General features: G+C 42.1%; 1 protein-coding gene across 1 annotated transcript in view; it reads left to right on the top strand.

The window, feature by feature from the left end:
• LSS (lanosterol synthase) overlaps window positions 1–20,872 on the top strand; it is a 59,889-nt gene extending 39,017 nt beyond the window's left edge. The window contains exons 12-22 of the mRNA XM_039326287.1: window positions 723–779; window positions 1,201–1,272; window positions 1,859–1,909; window positions 3,212–3,361; window positions 6,963–7,059; window positions 7,320–7,425; window positions 7,655–7,720; window positions 8,006–8,086; window positions 8,258–8,428; window positions 9,239–9,317; window positions 19,541–20,872. Coding sequence (XP_039182221.1) covers window positions 723–779; window positions 1,201–1,272; window positions 1,859–1,909; window positions 3,212–3,361; window positions 6,963–7,059; window positions 7,320–7,425; window positions 7,655–7,720; window positions 8,006–8,086; window positions 8,258–8,428; window positions 9,239–9,317; window positions 19,541–19,756 — 1,146 coding nt within the window. The 3' untranslated portion in view covers window positions 19,757–20,872. The remainder of the gene's footprint in view (window positions 1–722; window positions 780–1,200; window positions 1,273–1,858; window positions 1,910–3,211; window positions 3,362–6,962; window positions 7,060–7,319; window positions 7,426–7,654; window positions 7,721–8,005; window positions 8,087–8,257; window positions 8,429–9,238; window positions 9,318–19,540) is intronic.
• Window positions 20,873–24,597: the final 3,725 nt, after the last annotated feature.

Here is a 24,597-nt window from a genome sequence, read left to right as displayed (position 1 = left end):
AGCCCTATGCCATGTAATGTTTTATATGTAACAGCAGCTTAAATCACACCTGGAAACAAACAACAAGTGCAGTTTATAAAACAGAAGTTTTAGATGGGCATACTGAGGCATGCCCATCGCTGCATGTATGTTGCTACATTCTGGACTTATTGAAGCTTCCAGGTAGTCTTTAAATAGAGCCCCATTTAGAGTGCATTGAGTAGTCAAGCCAGGATGTAACTGGGCATGAGTGACTGTCTAAAAATCATTTCCAAAGAGAAAGTTGGGATCAGGGATTTGGAGAACTGTTTCTCTTCTTCTGATTGATCTTCTTCTGACAAATTCCTACCACACCTCAGCCTCGCCCCTCTCTCCACCCCAGCCATTAAATGTGAAAAAATAAGAGTGATAAAGTAAGTTATGAGAGCAGGAATGACAAACATTTTTTTCTTGCTCCGTGTTTGGAAAGGAGTATATTTAAAAAGCAATTCCTAAGTGGCAAAAGATTATCAAAGGTTATATTGCAGGAGAGAGAGAGTGTCTTGAGTACATTAAGGTTCCAGGTAGAAGGCTGTTTGTGCTAGAGGAAGGGTTCCTGGAAGAATATCCCTTAGCATACTGTTCTCTGGGAAGGAATTGGAATTGAAATTGATTGCATGTAGTCTGCTGGCTGAAACAGTATGCATGCTGAATATTTCAGAATGCAGCCAAAAAGCATCATTGCAAACTATCTTCTCTTTTAGGGTACCAATGGATCACAGGTTTGGGATACAGCATTTGCTGTTCAAGCTTTTCTGGAGGTAATAGCCTTTTTTACAAGTTTTTCTTGTTAATTTTGATGTACTTTGTGGAGAAGTTAACTAGCTGCACTTTCCTGTATCATAATTTAAAAAAGAACCCTGCCCCAAAGCTGCTCTTTCAGTTTCACGTTGCAATTGTGAGAGAAAAATGAAACGAATGAAACTGCATCACCTTCCACTCAGGGTGCTGATAGCCTTATTCTGCTTCTTTTCCTTCCTTATTTTATTTACATTTTTAAACTGGATATAATTAATATAATTATGTTGGCTATGATTTGCAGTGACTGTACATAGCACTCTAGTCATAAATCCTGAACATAAATTAATGGTAATAAAATATTAAAGAAAAAATTGTAGAAATTGATCGGAATCTAAAGTGATCTCCTTGTTTTACTTCAAGTTAAACTCTTTTATTTAAAAGGCTGGTGCCCAGGAGAACCCTGAATTTGACAGCTGTCTGATACATGCACATCAGCACTTCAGAATCGCACAGGTAAAATGTCACATTCTAGTCCTGATTATACTTGAAGGATTCCTTCTCAACGAGCTTCAAACTACATACTGCAGACATTGTGTCTAGTTGCACATTTGATTAAAAAGAACTAATCACATCAGAAAACAAACCATTTCTGATAGTCCCAACAACATCTGCCTATCCCAGATCCTTAGAAAGTACTCAATAAGTGGATAAAAAATTCTAAGTCCATAGCTCTTCTTAAAAATGAAAACCCTGAATCTGGAAATAGTACTATGGAGAAAGCAAATGATACCTCCCATCCTTTCTCATTTTATTATTATATCCTGCCTTTATTATTTTTGTAAATAGCTCAGGTTTTTCCCCACAACAACTACCCTGTAAGGTGGGCTGGGCTAAGAGAGAGCGATTGGCCCAAAATCACCCAGCTGGCTTTCATGCTTATGGTGGGACTAGAACTCACCGTCTCCAGGTTCCTAGTCTACCATCTTAACCACTACATCAAACTGGTTCTCTCTCCTCAAGCCAATAGCTAGAACTAAGTAGCTTTGTTGTGGTTTATGCCTGCAAGATGTGTTTCATTATAATTTTCTGTCTTTTCCAGATTCCAGATAATCCACCTAATTATGAAAAGTACTACCGTCAGATGAACAAGGTATGATTATACAAGATGACAGAAAGTGGAAACAAGATCTTAAATTAGCTGTAAAAGCTTCTCTGTACCCTAGAACAGAACAGCTAAGGTGATTAAAAAGACTGAAACGAGCAAGGTAGATTTGTAATTGTTGAGTAGATTTTCTGCTTTGTTTGAAGGAGTTTACTGCATTCCTGCTTCTATGCTGAATGATCTAACAGTGTAAAACATCAGGGACAGTCACACTGTAGGATTGTGCATGAGATTGTTCAGTGAAAGGCTGTAGCCATTGAGGCATATTTTTTTTTAGATGTGGAAGAATTGTTCTCTTTTCCCCAGTGGGCAAAATATGGTGGCATTGGAATTGATTGTAATGATAGGTTATTGACTCTCATTCACTCAAGGCATCTAAAGCAAAGCTATCAGATCCATGCTGCCAAAATCTGCATCATCACTACAGAAGCAGAGTTTCATTGCTGCCATCTTCTAGATACAGGTCAATAAATATATAGACTTGCAGCTATACATGTTAAACAGAGGCAGATAGAGTATCTTGCCTGGTAATTTTTACCTCAAGGAAGGAGTTGGAGATTTCCAGTATTTTCATGACCTTGTTGCTAATGTCTGAGTGCTAGAGCAATGTGTTTAAATCAACATTTGTGGCCATGCAGGTAATTTATATGCGTACACGCCTCTTTGGGGGTAAACAGTGCTATGCAAGGTGCTGAAAGAGAGAAAGAAAGAGTAAGTCAGAGAAATTAGAACATAAGAATAAGAAAAAAGGGAAAATAATTGAGCCTAGATTACAACAACACTACCATTCACTTTTTCATCCTTAATTCCATGTTCTGACACTGCTACATAGATGCCTTGTGTAATTTACTGTTTTTCCTTTATACAATCTCATCAACTCCATCAAGACATACAATAACTTTTTAGTTGTTCTCTTTCTCACAGCTCGCTGACGTTTTCTTTATAATCTCAATGTACATCTTTTGTATTAACTATTTTGCATTCAATTAATACTCATTTAAGCATACATTCTTGATTTTCTCTCTTTTTGTTTTAGGACACATATTTCTCAAGGTTACCTTTCCCACCTCAGTCAACTTATTCATTCCTCCTAATAGTTTACATACTAATCAGTAGCTTTTTATAAGTATTTACTTGTCTTTCACCATATTTCATAAACTTTAGTTAACCAGGGTATGTAATTCATTTATTTCTTCTTGATAAATGTTGCTATTTTAGTTTGCAAATTTGTTTTCTTTTGTGTTCTATGCTTCGAACCAAACTAAACCACTATTGTCTAATAATCACTAGGGTGGATTTCCCTTCAGTACTCGTGACTGTGGCTGGATCGTTGCTGACTGTACTGCAGAAGGTCTGAAGTCTGTGATACTGTTACAGGAAAAGTGCCCATTCATCAAGGAACACATCCCATCCACTCGTCTCTTTGATGCTGTAAATGTGGTGAGCACAGAAAAGTAAACTTCTTCCTGTAAATCCATCTCCCCCAGCTATCTTCATCTTGGTCATGTTTTGCAGAGCGACCAAAAGGGCAGAGATATTGAGGAGATAGCTTGGGGGGGGAGGAGTTAAAGCAGAGGCAGTTCATGCAGGGCAGAGAAGTGTGAAGTCCTTGCCTAATGACCATTGCTAAATGGCATGGTCCTATAATGTTTTGCTTAATGATTGTTTTGCTTAGTGACAGAAATTCCAGTTCCAATTAGGGTCATAACCCGAGGACTACATGTAGAGATTTTCAGACAAGAAGTAGGGTTATGTATATGCTCTCTCTTAACTGTATTTTTAGGCTTCCCTGATCAATTATGACTTTAGGTGGTAAATAACAAAAGAAAATAGAAATAATAATAGCCAAATAAAAGCAACAATACAAGGTGTGCCCACAAACTAGACGTAAAGCTATACTGGACTTAATCCTTACAAACAGAGAAGAAGTGATAGAGGAAATCAAAATTATCAGAACCTTGAGTGAAAGTGACCACTTCATACTGGAATTTAATATAATGCAAACACTAGCAATAGAAAAGGATCCAATCAATGTCCTGAACTTCAAAAGAGCCGACTTTAACAAACTCAGAGAAATCCCATGGATGAAAATCTTAAAGGGGAAAACAATCCAGGAAGCGTGGGAAACCCTGAAAAATGCGATCACAAAAGCCCAGACCAGCACAATACCACTGAGAAAGAAAAACAAGAAATCCAAGAAGAAATCAGCATGGCAGCACAAAGATCTGTCTGACAAACTGAAAGATAAAAAGGACAAATACAAAAAATGGAAAGAGGGGCACATAACAAAGGCCGATTATCAGCAGACAGCCAGAACATGCAAAGATGAAATCAGGAAAGCACAGGCTCAGAACGAACAAAGACTTGCAACAGAAATCAAGGATAATAAAAAATGTTTCTTCCAATACATTAACAGGAAAAAAGTCAAGGAAATTGTAGACCCACTAAAGAGAGAAGATGGCAAGGAAATTACATGCAACAGAGAGAAAGCAGAGCTGCTTAACTTATACTTTGCATCAGTCTTCACACAAAAAGAAACTATAGCCCAACACACCAAAAAAACCCAAAACATTGCAAGACATATTAGAATCAAAAATTAAAATAAGCAAGAAAATGGTAAGGGAATACCTATCCAACCTTGATGAATATAAATCACTGGGACCCGACAGACTACAACCCAGAGTTCTGAAAGAGCTGGCAGATGTTATCTCAGAACCATAAGTCATAACTAGTAGCAGCATGGGTTTGTTAAAAACAGATCATGCCAAACCAATCTCATCTCATTCTTCGATAAAGTGACTAAACTAGTAGACCAGCGAAACCCAGTGGATGTAATACATTTAGATTTCAGTAAGGCATTTGATAAAGTAGACCACAACCTACTACTTGGTAAACTAGAAAAAGGTGGACTAGACAACATTACCACCAGATGGATCTGTAGCTGGCTGACAAACTGTACTCAAGAAGTAGTCCTCAATGGTACTACATTCACATGGAGAGAAGTAAGCAGTGGGGTACCACAAGGTTCCGTCTTAGGCACAATGTCATGGTTCCGATAGATGAAACCCATCAAAAGAACTTCAAGGCAAAAATTCTTCCTTAAAGAATATTTTATTCAGGAAACAAAGTATTGGCACTACATAGTCGAACCCAAAAACTAAATTCCCTTTCCCTGGATACAAAGTAACAAAGTGTAATTCCCACCCCCAATAAGCTGTCATAAATCACATTCTCCAATTAGCCTAAAAGGTGGGCTTTCTCCCCAGCTCCTCAGCCCACCAAAATGTTATCAGCTCATCCTTGGGTTCCCACAAAGCAGCATTACTATTATGGCTAGCTGAGCTCAAGCTTTCATCCCACCCACCCCCTTCTGCACCTGGTTTCTAAATACCAGAAAAAGTATGTTAGAAGCAAAGAGAAAATGACTGCAATTTTCATCAGTTGTCAGAGCGGGAACATCCAATGTTTACAGTGTTGACACCCAGTACTCTTCAATATCTTCATAAATGACTTAGATGAGGGAATTGAAGGAGAACTCATTAAATTTGAAGATGACACCAAACTGACAGGAATAGCCAACACCCCAGAAGACAAACTCTGAATCCAAAAAGGTCTTGACAGACTTGAACAATGGACCCTATCTAGCAAAATGAGTTTCAATGTGGAGAAAAGCAAAGTTTTACAGTTAGGCAGGAAAAACTAAAGGTACAAAGAAGACCTGGCTTAAAAACAGTAACTATGAGAGGGATTTTGGAGTCTTAATGAATGATCACTTGACTATGAGCCAGCAGTGTTCATCAGCAACAAAAAAGCTAATACAGTCCTTAGTTGTATAAACAGAGGCATAGAATCAAGATCACGCGAAGTATTAGTACCGCTTTATAAAACTCTAGTAAGACCACACCTGGAATACTGCAGCAAATTTTGGTCACCATATCACAAAAAAGATGTTGAGAGTTTGGAAAAAATTCAGAAAAGAGCTACTAAGATGATCAAAGGCCTGGAGACCAAAACATATGAAGAACGGCTACGGGACTTGGGTTTGGCTAGTCCAGGGGTAGGCAACCCAAAACACTCAAAGAGCCACTTGGACATGTTTCTCACTGAAAACAAAACACTGGGACACACACACACACACACACACACACACACACACACACACAAATATAAGAAAAGCAAACACCAGGATAAAAATAAACAGGACTGTTTAATATAAACAAGCCTGTGAGTAAAAAAGTTACTTACTGAGCTTTCATCAGCCAAACTACTGACGTCATCAGAGTTAAAATGCTAAGTGATTAGGTAGCTTGCCTACATACAGCTGCCTGTCTCTGCTGCAGTCCGAAGAAGGAAAGAGAAGTCTGAATTGATTGGTTGAACTTTTTTAGCCCCACTTTTTTTTTTCAGACTGCACTTTGTGGCTGAGGACAGGGAGCTGCAGGAGACGGCTGAAAGAGCCACATGCGGCTCCGGAGCCATGGGTTGCCGATCCGTGGGCTAGTCTAAAGAAAAGAAGAAATAGGGGAGACATGATAGTAGTGTTCCAGTATCTGAGGGACTGCCACAAGGCAGAGGGGGCCAGGTTGTTCACCAAAGCACCAGAGGGAAGGATGAGAAACAATGGTTGGAAACTGAACAAAGAGAGAAGCAACATGGAATTAAGGAGAAACTTCCTTACAGTGAGGACAATCAGCCAGTGGAACAGCTTACCCCCAGAGATTGTGGGCGCTCCATCACTGGAGATTTACAAGAGGAGACTGGACATTCACCTGTCTGAGACGGTATAGGTTCTCCTTCTTGAGCAGAGGGCTGAACTAGAAAACCTCCAAGGTCCCTTCCAGCTGTATTCTATTCTAAACAATAAGCTTAGGCTGAATTTATACCTTGTGATATAAAGAGAAATAAGGGCTGAATATACATCCAGATGGAATGATGGCTCCATTAGAGAAGATTTTCAAGGCAGATAACTTCTGATTTTTTTTTAGCTTCCTGAAGATTCCTCTTTGGCCAAGTCAGATTGTTCTTTGTCCTCTCTCTTTAGTTGCTGAACATGCAAAATGCTGATGGTGGCTTTTCAACCTACGAAACCATGCGCGGGGGCTGGTTGCTGGAGCTGTTGAATCCTTCAGAGATATTTGGTAAGAATAAAGACTTGTATGGCTTCTTTATTTTCTCTAGAGAGTCTTCAGCTCCCCTTCTGGACAATTGATGTCAGTCTCGGCTACTGTTTATTCTGGCCAAGGGGATTGTTGCCTTTGTAGAATAAAAAGTTTCCTTGGCTTTTGGTGGCTTCACCATATAAATCACATGTCAGAATTTCACTGGAAGAAAGGAAAGTATATCGTGCATCCAACATCCAGACCACTCTGTGCTGACCTACTTGTTGTGTGGTGTTTAGGTGATATCATGGTTGACTATACATATGTGGAATGCACCTCAGCTGTGATGCAGGCACTGAAGCATTTCCACAAGTTCTTCCCGGAACATAGAACCCTGGAAATCAGGTAAACAAAGGGGAGTGAGGGTGGAAGGAAGGACTCTTTCAGAGTTTACTTTTAGTTTACTGAACCTTCCTTCTGAGAAAGTCTGCTAGAGGACAAACTGCAGGATCGGGCCAGGGGAGGAAACATCATTATTCCTTAAAGGGAGAGAAAATTTTGATTGCTTAGGAGGGAGAGAATGGAGAGTGGATATGTTGAAATGGTTTCCCGTTGTGTTTTCCTTTTTACTTAGAGAGATACTGCAAAAGGGCTTGAGGTATTGTCAGAAAAAGCAGAGAGCTGATGGGTCCTGGGAAGGGTGAGTATCTTCTGAATAAATGCAGCTTGACAGTTTTAGGGCTGTCCACTTCAGACATTTATTTGGATAGGAAAATGTCTCAGCACAGATATTGAGGTCCCTGGTTGCACTTGCTGGGTTGCACTTGGTCTCTCCCTCCCTCCCTCCCTCCCTCCCTCCCTCCCTCCCTCCCTCCCTCCCTCTCTTTCAGACTGCTGTGAAGAATGAACAACAGACTGCCCAGTATTTTACTCTAACCCTCCCTCCTCTTCTGCTTCATACTGTCTGATTTCTTCTCCCTTTCAGAAGCTGGGGTGTGTGCTTCACTTATGGCACATGGTTTGGATTGGAAGCACATGCTTGTATGCAGCAGACCTACTGTGGAGGGTGAGTCGCCCCCCCCTTCTCCTTTCGTTTCTGCTGGCTGGGAGGGAAAATTGGCAATGGAAGAAACTTCTCAGGAACATCGTAGGGTAAAATCTTTTGGCCTTGCTCTTCCAATCCCTCCTTTGGCAAGAGCGGCCCTGGATTTCCGTCCTTCTGCTTTTCCTCTCCTAGAGTGGCCTGTCAGGCAGTGTCCCGGGCTTGTGAGTTCTTGGTCTCCAAGCAGATGGAGGATGGTGGTTGGGGAGAGGACTTTGAGTCTTGTGAACAACGCAGATATGTTCAGAGCACCACATCGCAGATCCACAACACCTGTTGGGCTCTCTTGGGACTCATGGCTGCTAGGTAAGAACTTGCAGGACCCCTGGCCTCCAGCTTCCTGTTTCTAGTGGCTGGTGGCCTCTGTTCTAATCATGAGTCAGGTAGCACCAATTATTTTGATACTCCAATTATCTGGCAGCTGTACGGACAGAGTTCCCATCCAGGTCCACGCAAGAACTTCCAGTATAGGTATTGTAACTGATTATGCAAAACAGTATCCTTAGGATGTCTCCTGAAACAGCATTTTCTCCATAGTCTCACATCCACATTCCATTTTCTATAATTCCAAATAAAATGTGCTGAGCTGAGAATAGAATCTCAAGGGAAATGGGAATCTGAAAACCTATTAGACACACAAGACCATTCAGCAATGCCCTCAGCCACCTTTCTAGTTGTTTGCTGTGAACTGGGTAACAAATCACAGGCCTCTAATGGAAATTCTCATAAGAGATTGGCCTGGATTTTTACAGTTGGGATACTGCAACACACAGAAAGAGCTTTTCTGAACATAGATGATTCCTGTGCTACCTTTTCTTTCTCTAAATTTAACTGCATGTGAAGTTCCTTGAACCTGCCTGTAGCATTTTTCTAGGGAGCAGGAGGAGGAGGGGAGGAGGATGATTTCTATCCTGCCGTTATGTGGTGCACTCAAGGCAATGCACATTATGCTCCAACCTCCTCCGCTTGCCCTGGGGGGGTGTGTGTGTGTGAATTAGATTGGGAAAGAGTGACCGGCCCAGAGTCATCTAGCCAGCTTTCATGATTAAGGGAGGACTAGAACTCGTTGGCTCCCAGTTTCTGTCCAGCCTCAGATTGGTTCATTTTGCTTTGCAGGTACCCAGATGTCGGAGTTCTGGAAAAGGGAATTAAACTGTTGATTGAAAAACAGCTGCCTAATGGGGACTGGCCTCAGGTAAAATGTCTCTTTCTTCAGTTCACCTGTCTTTGCTTATGAGTATCATGCCTCAATTACTTAGCCCTTATAAACCTTCTTCCTGGGTTGCATGCAAATTTTTCAGCAGCAAAGGAGTTCCTTTGCTGTTGCCATGTAGGACCTACTGATAAGTTCTTATTTGTCTTCTGCAGAGCCTCATGCTGGTTAGGTGGCGTGCTCTTTCTCGCTCTTAGACTGCTCACAAGGAACCGTCATGCCAGCAGTTATTAATGCTTAAAAGGTCTAGTTTTCAGAGTCCTCTTGTTCCAGAAAGTCTAGGCTCTTTTACCTGGAACCCAATGAACCACAGCAGACAGGTGGGAAAGGAGTAAGACTTCTGTCTACAAATAAAAGGTTGCTCAGAAGCAAGTTCCATAATGGGCATATCCCCGCTTGCAGTGGATTCTCTTTTACACATGTTTGAAAAACATACATTGCTATGAATCAGTCACAGAAACACACATCACTGTGAATCAATCATTAAAAGTAACATCATGCATACATTTCAGTAATAACACAGTTCAACCAAAACTTAACAAGGTTTGCTAAGACTTTTATCAATAATATTCCTACACTAAAAGCATTCCTGAATAACTTGATACCTGGATCTTGTCCCTCACCTTAATGGACAGGCATTATTGAGCAGGAAGGCAGAGAATCTGGCTTCCATCTATTGCTATTATCCCTGCCTAACAAAACAGCTCAGTCAGTGGATAACCACACCATCCCTAAAAGCTATTGCTATATGCCAAATAATAATACATGAATTAAAATACATTAAAGTGGGCTGTCCCCAAACTCTCGTGAAGTTGCTGACAATATGCTTAAATATCAAAGGAGAACAAAAAGCATCTGCCACTATTGCTTTTTACTTTGCAATAATATCATGAGTTCAGTTTTGATTTATTCTGATATCTTTTTTATAAAACAGAATTATAGAATAGAATAGAGCTTCAAGGGACCTTAGAGGTCTTCTAGTCCAGCCCCCCTGCTCAAGGAGGAGAACCTATACCATTTCAGACAAGTGACTGTCTAGTCTCTTCTTAAAAATCTCCAATGATGGAGCGCCCACGATTTCTGGAGGCAAGCTGTTTCACTGGTTAATTGTCTTCATTGTAAGGAAGTTTCTCCTTAATTCCATGTTGCTTCTCTCTTTGATCAGTTTCCAACCATTGTTTCTTGTCCTCCCCTCTGGTACCTTGGAGAATAATTTGACCCCCTCTTTGTGGCAGCCCCTCAAATACTGGAATACTGCTATCATGTCACCCCTGTTTCTTCTTTTCTTTAGACTAGCCAAACCCAAGTCCTGCAGCCATTGATCATTTTAGTTGCTCTCCTCTGAACTTTTTCCAAAGTTTCAACATCTTTTTGGTAGTATGGTGACCAAAATTGGTTGCAGTATTCTAGGTGTGATCTTACTAGGTTTTTATAAACCAGTACTAATAATTCATGTGATCTTGATTCTATGCCTCTGTTTATATAACCCAGGATTGTATTAGCTTTTTTTGGCTGCTGCTGCACACTGCTGACTTATGGTCAAGTGATCATCCACTAGGACTCCAAGGTCCTGTAAGGACCCACCCCACTTTGCATCTTAAGAAGACAGAACTCTTGGAATAATTCTTCCAACAGGAATCCTTTATTAAGAGAAAATGGTTGCAGGCATGCTAGACAGGACTTCGGGTTCAAGCTCTCCCATCCAAGGTTTTAAGGGGTTCCCCAGTAGTCCCACCCAATCAACCCCCCTTCCAGTGATAGTTTCAAGTATCACAATTCCACCCCCTTTCTTCTTTCTTCCATCTGGATGGAGACTTCAGGTAACTACATGAAAGGCAAATACCCTGCTTTGTTATGATAAGGTCCTCTAGTGCTAACGCTTTGATGTTACAATAAACACACATTCAGCATTCAGCTCTTTGAAGTGTACTGAAGGAAGTGAGGGCCATAAAGCCCCTTTGTTCTCCCCCTTCTCTCCCTCTGATGGCAGAATCCAGAGAAGGCAGAATTGGGAGTTTCTATATTTGATAATTAAAGATGAAATATAATTGGATTCTGACATCCGGCCCCTCTTAAAAATAAGAGAGATCCACCTGCAAGAAAACAAAACAGGTATAAAAGTTAGTTAGGCTTGTTGGGATACTCTGTGTGAAACTTCTTCAATAGTTTCGGGGCTCTGACATGACGTTTATGGACCCACTCGTTTTGTGAGGCAGGGAGGTGTTTCCAGGCAACTAGGTACTGAGTTGCTCCATGATATCTCCTAGAGTCAAGGAGGGGATTTTTGGCCGTAGAGGTGACTGATGCTCTCTTTTCAGCAAGCTGCAATGAAAAATTGGGTGTATTTGCCTGAGGTTTTTTGGTAATTCTAATTCTACTGTTACTGGATTTATGATTCTTTTAATTGGAAAAGGTCCTATATATTTTGGTCCAAGTTTTTTACAGGGCTGTAGGGACTTTAGGTATTTTGTAGATAAGTACACCATTTCTCCTATAATGAATGGTGTAGGCTCAACCCTTTTTTTATCGGCTTGTGCTTTGTATGCCCGCCTAGCTTCATCTAGTGATTTTCTGACTATTGGCCAGGTGTTTTGTAGGTTTTCCATCCATTCTTTCAGTGAAGGGATCGTTGGTTCTTTTGGGGTTCAACTCTGGCATAGGGTTGAAACTTTGGCCGTTGGCTATTTGAAAAGGAGTGTAGCCTGTGCTGGAGTGGACTGCATTATTGTAGGCAACTTCTGCAAAAGGAAGTAAGTCCGTCCAATCACTCTGTTGGAAATTTTAAAAACATCTCAAATATTGCTCAAGTACCGACTGGCAGCGTTCCGCTTGTCCATCTCCTTGAGGGTGGTGGCTAGATGTCAATCCCTGAGTGGTCCCTAAGAGGGATAAAAATTCCTTCCAAAATGCAGACGTAAATTGCACTTCCCTATCAGAGATGATGCGTTGGGGTGCCCCGTGCAATCTGTAAATGTGCTGGATGAAAAGTTTTGCTAAGGCCTTTGCAGTGGGAATTTTTTTGGCAAGGGATAAAGTGCACCTGTTTGGAAAATAGGTCCGTGACTGTCCAGATAACAGTATTCCCATTGCTTTCAGGCACTTCCACTATAAAATCCATGGCTATTTCCCTCCAGGGGGCTGAGGGACTTGCCACTGGTTGTAACAGCCCTGGCGATTTCCCTTGCAACCTCTTTGCTGATGCACAGGTTGGGCAGCTGGCAACATAACTTTCTATTTCCTTTTTTATTGATGGCCACCAAAATTGCCGTTTAATTAAGTGTAAAGTTTTTACAAATCCAAAATGCCCTGCTGATTTTGTGTCATGGCAAAGGTGCATGAAAGTTAGTCTTTGAGTTGTTGGTATATATAACTTTTCCCCTACCCAAGGCAATCTGTCTCTCATTGTGCACACATGTTTGTTTTTCTGGAACCATTCATCTGTTTCCAAGCTTTTTCTGAATTCAATCCCAGTTTGGCTGTCCAGTTGTGGTTTTATTTTGGCTTGGGTTCTTGTGGTTACTGGCGCTGCCAGTTGTGACTCTGCCATTATTGGTCTAGAGTCTGTGGTTCGTGCGCTGGTATATTGGGGCATGCGAGATAGAGCATCTGCCAGGAAGTTCTTTCTTCCTGGTAAATGTTTGAGCTTAAATTGGAATTGGTGAAAATGCTGTGACCAGCGGGCTTGTTTGGGATTGAGTTTCCTGGAAGTTTTCAGGGCTTCCAAATTTTTGTGATCAGTCCACACCTGGAAGGGGATTTTGTTGCCTTCCAGGACTGTCGCCACGTAGTAAATGCCCAACGTATCTCATAACCTCCATTCCCCCCATACGGGCCAGCGCTGTTCTGTTTTCCGTGAGTTTCTTGATGTATACAATGCACAGGGTTGCAATAACTGCAATCATCATTTTCTTGTAATAGCACAGCCCCCACTGCCACATCACTTTGCATCTCCTGTATTATGAAGGGCTTGTCCATATCTGGGTGCCTTAGTACTGGTTCGGCAGAAAAAAGTCTCTTTAGTCTCTCAAACGCTGCTTGGCACTCCATTGTCCATGTTAGTGGCTGGCTAGGTTTTACGGAGGATGTTCCCTTCGTTTTTAGTAAGTTAGTGAGGGGCAAGGCTATCTGTGCAAATGAGGGGATGAATTGGCGGTAAAAATTTGCAAAGCCCAGGAAACTTTGTAGTTGCTTTCTTGTGCGGGGTTGTGCCCAATTTAGTACTGCTTTGACCTTCTCCGGGTCCATTTCAATACCCTGTGGGGATATGCGATAGCCTAGGTAGTCTATCCTTTCCTGGTGGAATTCTCATTTTGAGAGTTTGGCATATAGGTGAGCGGCTCGCAGCTTCTTTAAAACCGCTCTGACAAGTTTGACGTGTTCTTCTTTTGTTTCAGTACAGATAAGAATGTCGTCCAAGTAAACAAGGACCCCCTTAAACAGGTGCTCCCTTAGAACGTCATTGATTAATTGCATAAAGACTGCAGGGCCCCCTTGTAATCCAAATGGCAAGACTTTGATTTGATAGCACCCCATGGGGCAGTTAAATGCAGTCTTCCATTTGTCCCCTTCCTTAATTCTCACGTGATAGTAAGCTTCCCTTAGGTCTAGTTTAGAAAAAATTTTCCCTTTTCGATGGTGTGTCAGCATGTCCTTCATGACAGGGGCCAGCGGGTATAGGTTGCTTTCACTGATGTATTCAGTGGCCCTATATCCACGCATAAACGTAAGAGCCATCCTTGCTTCTCTCTAAAAAGGACTGGGGCAGCCACTTTAGGCTTGCGTGGCTCAATGAAACCTCTCTCTAGGTTTTTTTTAATGAATCTTTCCATTTCCTCCTTCTCCTTTGGGCTCATGGAGTATAATCTGGGCTTCGGGAGTTTTGCCCCAGGCTTGAATTCAATGGTACAGTCTGTGGGTCAGTGGGGGGGGGCGAGCTCATTCGCCCTCTCCTCACTGAAGACTTCAGCAAGGTCTCTATATTCCTCTGGTATTTCTGTTAATCTTTTTTCCTCTCCTATGGATGCTTTTTTCTATTCTTGATTGTGGTAGCCTCCCTTGGGGTTTTAAGTCCATAGGGTCCCCCTTCGGGAATTTGATTTCTGTCGTCCTCCAATTTACCCAGGGGTTCCATTTTTTCAACCATTCCATCCCTAGAATCATTGGGCATTCCATACCTGGGGTCACCACAAACGTTAAGTCCTCTTCATGGTTGCCCAGGGAGAGATGTATTGGCAAAGTGGCTAGGGTAGCTGGCACCCCCCCTGCTATGGATCCATATAGCTGGCCAAATGAGATTGGTTGTTCCAGTCTCCTGGATGGGATGCCCAGATTCCCCACTAGTGTTGGGCTAATGAGGCAGCGGGTACAGCCAGAGTCTATATTAAGTGATTTCACCTTTCACAGATTGGGCATGGGAGGGGGATTAATATAGTCCACGTTTTTGAAGATGGGTGTGATTGCATCAACTTACAGGGGTTCGCCCTCCGAGCTGTCATATGAGCATTCCAACGTACCATAGTTGTGTAGGCTGGAGTTCTTTTCCCTTGGTTGTAGCAGAGGTGGGGGTTTCTGCAATTTCCATCATTCTCATGGCCGTTTCTTTTGGCTTATCTGAATACTTTCCGGGTTTGTTGATTGGGGATCTGTCTGGGTTGTGCTGGGGGGCCTTTGAGCGGCATTCTACAGCTCGATGCCCTTCTCTTCCGCACTTGAAAAACCCCATTTGCTTCTTGGCTGTATCCGATGATTTCACCGGTTGGTGTGTCAGCTCAGGCGGGGGGCGGCTCCATTGTTTTCCTCGGAGGTGCCTCTTCAATATGTCGATCTCTGCTTCCTCTGCCAAGACGTACCATTCCTCAAGTCGATGTGGGTCCCCTCGGGGCAGGCAAGCATCATATAGATCATAGTTTAGTCCGTCTTTGAAATGGCCAAGGAGGAGGTCTTCTGGCCAATTCAGTTTGCTGGCAATGGCCCGGAATTCTTGTGTATACTCGGCCACTGGGCGTTTGCCCTGCCTCATCGTTGTTATTCTTTCACGGGCTTTGCGATCAGCTAGGGGGTCTTCAAATCGTCTTCTCAAAGAGGACATGAAACGGTTGAAGTTACTGAGTTCTGGGGCATTGGAGTCATGCAAGTTCACTACCCAATCCGCGGCTGGTCCATCCAGGGCAGATTGCACGATCCGGATGCGGGCTTTGTCGCTGGGGATGTCCTGCCCATATTCCTACATGTAGCTGAGGAATTGGGTTAGGAAAAACCCCAAGCGTGTTGGCTCCCCTTTGAATTTCACCTCCAACGGTGGACGTCTTGGAATGGATCGGTGCCTCCGTTGTGGGTGGTAGGGTCTTCCGTCCAGATTGCCATCTGTGGTCCGGTAGGGGGTGGGGGCTCCTGGATCAGTAGATGTCCCTGGGGTTGCAGGTTCCATGTCCCCCTCGGTGTCTCTCCCTTTGCGGCTCCAGGAACTGGGGCGGCCGTAGGCTCAGTATTATCATCTTCTAGGAGCTGAGAGTTCTCTTCATAGAGTCAATAGCTTTCTTCTAGGACCCAGTTGAGTTACGTTGGCGTTGGGTTACCAGTCCTCCCTATTCACTTGCGTGCAGGGATTTCTCCATCTCCTGATTCCATTATGGTGTTTGGTCCACTGTTCTCAGGTCAACCTTTACTTGATTTCCTTTCTCCACTCACTTTTCTTTCAACATTCATCGCCCACCGCGAGGCTTGTGGTCCTGTGTCTCCACAACTTCTTCTCCCGAGGAATCTGACCTCGTCAGGATCCAACATTATGGCAAGGTTCCAACTGTGTCAGCGGCTCTCTTTCCAGGGAGTTTTCCCCCTCTCTTGCTCCATTGTCTGACATGGTAATTTTTTGCAAAATCCCCCGGCAAGGGTCTCCCTTCCAGGTGGATTAATTTTGCAAGTCCTGTCTAATGTAAGGACCCACCCCACTTTGCCTCTTAAGAAGACAGAACTCTTGGAATAATTCTTCCAACAGGAATCCTTTATTAAGAGAAAATGGTTGCAGGCATGCTAGACAGGACTTGGGGTTCAAGCTCTCCCATTCAAGGTTTTAAAGGGTTCCCCAGTAGTCCCACCCAATCAACCCCCCTTCCAGTGATAGTTTCAAGAATCACAATTCCACCCCCTTTCTTCTTTCTTCCGTCTGGATGGAGACTTCAGGTAACTACATGAAAGGCAAATACCCTGCTTTGTTATGATAAGGTCCTCTAGTGCTAACGCTTTGATGTTACAATAACCACACATTCAGCATTCAGCTCTTTGAAGTGTACTGAAGGAAGTGAGGGCCATAAAGCCCCTTTGTTCTCCCCCTTCTCTCCCTCTGATGGCAGAATCCAGAGAAGGCAGAATTGGGAGTTTCTATATTTGATAATTAAAGATGAAATATAATTGGATTCTGACAGGTCCCTCTCACAGTTGCTGTTTTTGAGTTACGTCCCGCTTACTCTGTACTTATACCTTTGATTTTTCCTACCTAAATGTAAAACTTTGCTTTTCTCCACATTAAAATTTTTGGTTCAGCCCATTTCAACAGCAGCAAGTCCCTCCTTTTTGAATTCCTACATTATCCTTAAAATGTGCAGACTTTTTATTCTTTTTCTTATAAATATTTTATTTCTAGTTTTACAATCATAAGTACTTAACAAACAACATGTTGTCTGGGTCCATTAGTAATTCAGTGGTACATATTAACTTCTCAATCTAGATCCGATCTAGTACTACACCATCCAGTACTTCCTCTCTTCTTCCAGTGGTATACATTTTTCCACACTAGGCAATACAGTTCTTATTGCTGTTAACAATTAAATATCAACATCTTTATCACATTTTTCTAATATTATACATAATATCAATAGTGTCAATTTAAAATATCTTTTCTAACCAAAACATATCTTAATTGCATTTGCACTTAAAATCCATTTATTCAATCAATATCCTGTTTTTCCTGCTTTTTTAAAATTTTGATTTCCCATCAATGTTCAAAGTGTCTCTATCACTTATAGTTTTCTCATAATAAATTATATTTGGGTAACCAAAAGCTTCCCTTATTCAGACCCTCTTGGCATTTTCATATTTTCCTTCCCATACCAAAATATATTATTCTGATTACAAATCCTATCTTTCTAGTTATAATAATACCTTTATTTCTAACAATTATCTATTCTCTTAACTATGTTCAAACATCTATTTAATAGTATAATATCCCATCTAATGGGTCAAAATCTCTATTTTCTTCAGTCTTACTCTAGCTTTCTTCCTTTGCCAACTAACTTTCCAAGTCAATGCATTTGAATCATCAAGTAGTTCTTCCTCTATTTTTGTGTATATTGTTTGGAATAAGAAAGACAATTTGATTAAGGTATTTTTGGAAGAACGCTCAGCCCATTTATATTCATTAAACAGCCTCCCTCCTTCTCCAATTTTCCACAGTTCTCCTAACAGCTTTATCTTACATTTGATTAGCTCTTCTTCCTTATCCACAAATGTGAGATCTTGAGAAGTAAGATATCTTTTCCATTTCCGGTATTATTGCTATGTCTTCTAATTCTTCATTTGTTTGAGTCTGTCTGTTGATTCATTCCTTTAGGTCCTCCATCTTTGGATCTGCTTCCTCTAATTTTCCTTCTATTTTCTGGGTTACTAGTTCCTTCTTTGTAGTCATTTTCTGAATTTGTAGGTTTAGATTAGAAAATTGTTCTTTTATCTCTTTTGCATTATTTTTAGTTTCATCATGAGCTAAGGCAATTGTCTCTTGTATTGATTTCAACATAGAAAAAATTTTTTTCTGAGATTCATCAACATTTTCTTGTTGGGACCTTTGAAGACAAATGTTAGGGATGTTTTTTTTACCATTTAAGGCTAAGTATGAAATATCCATTTTGTTTTTGTATGTGGTCTTTATAGTCCAATCTATTTAGGGATTTAAAAAGTTTCAGTCAATTGTCATTTGAACTCCAAATTATCCAACCAGCCTGTCAGTCCGTTCTTAAGCCTCCCCTAAACAAATATAAGCAATATAAGTTTTTCTGTCCAATGAAGAACATATCCTTTCTGTCCAGAGACAAAAAAGCAATTAAAAGTTGTTGATCAATCAAAGATTTATACGAAGTATTCCATCATTTCAATCAGTAATGCGTGTTTCTTCTACAGGGAAATAGTTCCACAACACAGCTCTAAAAATCAGTTAGTATTTGTATTCGTAATCCAGACACGCCAGTTCAAAATAGTTTATCGTCTCTGCCACACAGTAAGCAGCCCAAGAGGTATTTTTTTAACTTTTCCCAGCTACAGTCTTCAGAAGTGAAAGTTTCCAAGGACAACAAAAGTCCTATCTGAGTCTGGGCTTCAAGCCATATTTCCTTTAAGCATAATAAATTGTAGTGCTGTGGTTTGCCGCTAGATGTCATTGACGCCGTGTTCCCGCTTTTTAAATCCAAACTTATATTGAAAGCTTTTCAAGTCTCTTTTCTAAAAAAAGTCTCAAAAGCACTTTTAGTCCCCAAATTTCAAAGCTATATATCTGTTTTGATTCCAAATTAATCTTGTAATTTTCTCTGTTTTCCCCCAAGCAATTAGTTCGCTGCTTTTCTTTTCCTAAGGGAATGGGGCATAAATTCCTCTTCCCCCTCTCATCAGGGAGGATTCTTTGCTTTGGGCGGTGTTTTCCAGGAAAAAGTCTTGAAGTCATAAAGAGAGGATAAAGTCTCACCCAGTTCTACCCATGCTGCTCAAAATCTGTTTTTTTTCAGTTGTCAGCAGCTTCTGACTGGCCACACAAATGTAGCCAGTCTTTCCCCCGCTGGTTTGGAGGGCTTCCACAGATCAAACAGAGGGGCCGCCGCCCCTCCGCGATCAACAAGGGTCCACTCCTTTGTCGCCTCTCCTGGGTGACTTTCAATCCTTTTTAGGGTCCCCAGCGGGGCAAAATCAAACGCGGAAGACAGAGTTCCGTGTTCCTGCGCCCATCACGCCGCGACACCTAACCGGAAGTCTCTAGAGACTTTTTATTTTGATATACAAGGCAAGTCAACTTGTCAGAAGCTTTCTAATATATGTGTGGTCATGTATGTGAGGTGGCAGGTGACTCACATGTTTTATTTTCCTTTCCTGCAGGATCTTTTGTGCTATGTAATGCACAGGAAAGATGAGAGGGAAGCTTTACATTGTATTTCTTATTTTGCTTACAGGAAAATATTGCGGGTGTATTCAACAAGACTTGTGCTATCAGCTATAGCTCCTATCGAAATGTCTTCCCCATCTGGACCCTGGGGCGCTTTTCTTCCCTATATCCTGCCAGCCCCCTTTCAGGCAAATGCTCAACAAAGGCAATAAGAAATGGGGGTGGGGAAGAACTGGCTGCAGAAATGACCAATGGACATAGCTTAGCATTTGCTACTTCATAAATGTGGGACTTGTAACCAGCCTTGAAGGAATGTGCTACATATCTGTCTGAGGTTCTTTTTGAGGCACTCACTTGAAGTCAGTCAAGGGACTCTTTTCCTACGAACCAGTGAAGATGGAAGTCAGTGAAACCCTGCTGCTGCCCTACTGGTTGTTGATCCTTATAAGGTGTCCCTAAATTCTACTACTTTGGGGAAAGTCAGCTGCATTTGGAAAAAAAAAAAGCCCTAATCTGGCAAAGACAAACACATCTGAGGAAGAAATGTAAATTTGAAGGCTTGCGGGATTTTGCTCTTCTGGCTGCTTGAAGTTCCTCTTTCTTAAGTGGAAATAGAAGGAAAAATATTAGCCACCTTTATTCTGTCCAGTCATTTTTATGCCCTACTTGACAAAATAGAAATGGGAAGAAAAAGTGCTAACTTTTGTCTCATAAAGAGGATATAACTTGCTATTCCTAAAATTGTTATTTTCCATACCCTGTTGACATAATTAGAATATAGAATCATAGGGCTGGAAGATGCAAAGATGCTTTTTCAAGGAGCAACTGGACCTGCTTGTTTTTCTTTGAAGACGTTTCACTTCTCATCCAAGAAGCTTCTTCAGTTCTGTTCACCATTTTGGGCAAAGATGCACTGAAATATCTCTCCATACACACACGTTACACCAGGGAGGAGGAGTTTTTTTTCTTTTTCTCAATGATCTTCAGAATGTCTTCTTATGCTAAAATGAAGCATTTTAAAGGAATTTTCATTTTCTTCAATTATTAAATTGTACAAATGGAGATAAAAATGCTACAAATGACTAGATTTTAGGATTTCTTCAATCAAAAGAGCATCCTCTACTAATAGTTTTTTCTCCTTTCTTCCTTTTAATACTTCTTAAGATATCCCTACTTCCTTTTGCTACTTTTCTTTATCTATTTATCTGTATTTTATCCCTGTCCACTATTTGTCTCCCCCTTGAAGAATTGGTTTTATTAAGATTCTTATTAAATAGTTTTAAATTCCTCTGGATCTCTGCTTTTTAAATGCTTTTTAATGTCCTTTGTATGTATGATCCAAGTTTTCTGAGTTTTCATTCGTCATAGGTTTGCTTTAATAAATAATAATTAAAAAAAATTTTTTTGATGTGCTTAGTTTTGGTTTTCAAGCTTTCCTCAGTTTTCTGGGCTCATTATCAAAAAGGTCACATTTGCATACAGCATGCAAGATATAGTGTATTAACACTTAGTTTGCATAAACAGTAATTATCCAAATAATACTGATTTTCAAACTAATCCACAGCCTGACTTAGTACAAATAGTTGTATAACTTACCTAGGCTAAAAAACAAGAATTCCTATTCTGGTATGGGCTATTTTATATTACATTAGGGAAGTATGATCTGGTTCATCCATAGTTTTTATATGTAGTAATAAAAGGTATAGGTTTTAAGAGAATTAAAAGATGATTGGGGTGATACGATTTTTTTCTTCTTTTCTTAAAGAAGTTGGTGTCAACTTTCAAACGATTCTGTCTGCAGCCATCTTTATATCGTTTTCGGTTGCTACAGCAATGGGAGGGGGGAGATGTATTCTTCTAGTTTAGCCATAACTATAACTTTCCTGTGGGAACCAAGGTCAAGCTATAGGAGTTTTGGTGGGCTGGAGCTTCCATTAGAAAGTCCGCCAAAGTAATTGGGGATTGTGATTTATGATATATTACAGGGGTGGGAAGTTCAACTTGTTACTTTGTACCTTGGGGTGAGGGAACTTTAAGTCTTGGTTTCACCTTTGTTCGTAGCGATACTATGTAGCCATTGGTCTCGTCTATCAGAACCATGACATTAAACCAAGACTCCAAAATGCACTAACCAACGGGGTCCTGAACCCCGGTCGCCTAGCCACACCTTGGGAGGATGACAAAGACTCAGGGAAGACGCAGAGATGGAAAAGAAAGGGGAATCAATCTTGAGCCTTGGAGTGACAGCGGCAGATGGGATGTAGGCTGCTGCTTTGGTGGAGAGCATGGTCTTGGCAGCTGGAGTGAGACCAAAGGCCCACAAAGTCCTGTTGGAGAAACTGACTCAGAGAGAGGAAGTGATCGTCCTCGGGAGGATCTGGCAGTCACACGCTACTTTACTGCTCAAGAGCACGCTGGAAGGTCGAGTTCCTACTGATCTCATCGCAGGGCTTCCATTCACCTGTAGCAATGAAAGCAAAGCGACTGGCTGCCTGGGACGAGTTTGGGGAGTGGAAGTATCTGACTATAGCCACTCAATGGAATGTCTGAGGGAGAGGTTTGACAGGCTGGAGATGGGTGAAGGAGGTCAGGCCACACACCAGGTGATCTCAGGTGGGTGAGAAGATAGGAGATCCTGTGAGCCTCTGCCACTCCGGCGAAGTCCCAGTCCCATAGCGGTGGAGTAGGCTGCCTCCCCATTGCCGAAGCCTGACCTAATGTTGAACCCAGTGCACTGGCGAAGCCCTGACGCCACGGAAGCCCAGATCGACCCCAGCAACAGGTTAGTCCTGAATATTACTGGTGTTCTATCAGCCCTGATCGACACAGGTGTCCCAGTAGCCCAGATCGACAATGCCATTCTCCTAACTCTGACCACTACCGATGCCCAGTAAGCCCTGACCACTATCGGTGCTATGCCAACCTTGAGCGCTGGTGGTGCCCGGCCAGCCCAGATCACCACCAACACCCAGCAGTACAAGCTGAAAAGGACATTCACAATGTGAAGCAGAGAGGTTGGCCGCAATCTGTTCCAGACATGCCCCGTTTTGAAGTAGTGGATCAATAACTGTTTGGACCACTGCCTGATCCGCCCTGCCTCTCTTTGAAACTCCCTTACGTACTCTCTTGCAGGCCGACCCCTCTGCTTCACATCGTGAATGTCCTTTTCAGCTTGTACTGCCTGGGATTCATCCTCAAATCTGGCTCTCAGCCCATGCGTGAATAGATAAAAATTCCATAGCTGGTGCCTGTTCCCCCTCCTTTGCCCTTTCTGCCAAATTATTGGTGCCAAAGTTAGGGGTTCAGATGGACTTGACCGTTTTAATTGATTTGGGATGTACCCGGTGCTTGATCAACCTCCCTACTGTACTAAAACTGTGCATTAGGACAAAATTGCCACCTATGCCCATGAGGTTCGAGCAGGCCAATGGATCTCTCATAGGAGGAGCCCCAGCTACTCACCTAACCAAACTAGTGCACCTAGAGATAGGGGAGCATTGGGAGCTAATCCATTTTGTGGTGATCCCGAAAATGACAGAAGCAAGTAATTCTGGGGCTGGTTTGGCTTGACAAATGGTGCCCCATGATCTGATGGGAGAACAGAGTGAGGACTTTAAGATTAGCAACTGGACCGACTTCTCCTACCCCAATTAGTAGCCCAGTTGAGAGCCAAAGGCATCCCCTGGAAACCCTGAAATCCGCTGTGAGTTCCCCGCCAGGAGAGCCAATCATCCCAAGTGAATATAGAGTCTTAGCAGAAGCATTCAGCGAGGCAGAATGTGATGTCCTGCCTCACCACCGAACCACTGACTGCACTATTGAGATTTTACCGGGAGCCAAATTACCTAAGCCAAAAATGTACTCAGTGACACCCCCCACACACAAACTGAAGGAACTGAGAGCATACATTGATAAGAACTTGGCCAGAGGGTTCATCCAGCCAGCAAAATCCTGGGTAGCCGCCCCAGTGCTCTTTAAGGAAAAAAAATGGGTCAATGAGGCTGTGCATCGACTATAAAGGGTTAAACTGTGTCAACGTGGAGAATATATACCCCCCTCCCCTTGATGAAGGACATGTTAGCCCATTTGGCAAAAGGAAAAGTTTTTACCAAATTAGACCTAACAGAGGCATATTTCCGAGTAAGAATTAAGGAAGGAAACGAGTGGAAAACTGCTTTTAACAGCCCCTTGAGGAGTTTCCAGTTCAATGTTATGCTTTTTGGCCTGCAGGGGGCCCCTGCTGTGTTCATGCAATTGATAAATCAAATATTGCATAATCACCTATATAAGGGGGTCTTAGTTTACCTTGACAACATCCTCATCTACACAGAAATGACAGAGCATGTCAAATTAGTGCGGGAAGTGCTCAGAAAATCGTTGAACACTAAACTTTACACTAAGCTCTCAAAATGTGAGTTCCATCAGACATGCCTGGATTACATAGGGCAGGAGTCTTCAGACTTGACCCTTTTATGACTTGTGGACTTCAACTCCCAGAATTCCTCAGCCAGCATGCCTGGCTGAGGAATTCTGGGAGTTGAAGTCCATAAGTCATAAAAGGGCAAGGTTTGAAGACCCCTGACCTAGGGTAAATTTCCAGTGAAGGCGTTGAGATGGATCCAGCTAAAGTGAAAACGGTGCTAGAATGGCAGCCCCCACAAACCCGTAAGCAACTCCAGAGTTGTTTGGGATTCGCAAACTTCTACCGGCAGTTTATACCCTCCTTTGCCGAGATTGCTCTGCCAATTACTGAACTGTTAAAAACAGGAAAACCAGGGGAAAGCCATGACCCTGCCAGCCACTGCCATGGTCCATTGAATGCCAACTGCTTTTGAGAACTTAAAGAGACTGTTTGCAGCAGAACCCATTCTCAAAACATCCCAATCCTGAAAAACAATTCATCATCCAAACTGATGCCAGCAATGTGGCTGTAAGAGCCGTTCTCTTGCAAAAGAATGAGAATGGGGATTTGCAGCCCTGCGTCTATACCTCCAAAAAATAAACAGACACTGAACAGAGGGGGACGGTCTGGGAAAAAAAGGCTTTCGGGGTTAGGGGGGCTCAGTTTACATGGCATCATTTCCTTCAAGAGAGCAATTTACCTTTTGAAGTATGGAGTGATCA

Source organism: Crotalus tigris, unplaced genomic scaffold (genome assembly GCF_016545835.1).
Source record: "Crotalus tigris isolate CLP2741 ecotype Arizona unplaced genomic scaffold, ASM1654583v1 scf7180000024340.7048381, whole genome shotgun sequence".
Classification (NCBI taxonomy): Eukaryota; Metazoa; Chordata; class Lepidosauria; order Squamata; family Viperidae; genus Crotalus; species Crotalus tigris.
Note: the sequence above shows the minus strand (reverse complement) of the source record. Positions and strands in the feature narration are given on the sequence as shown.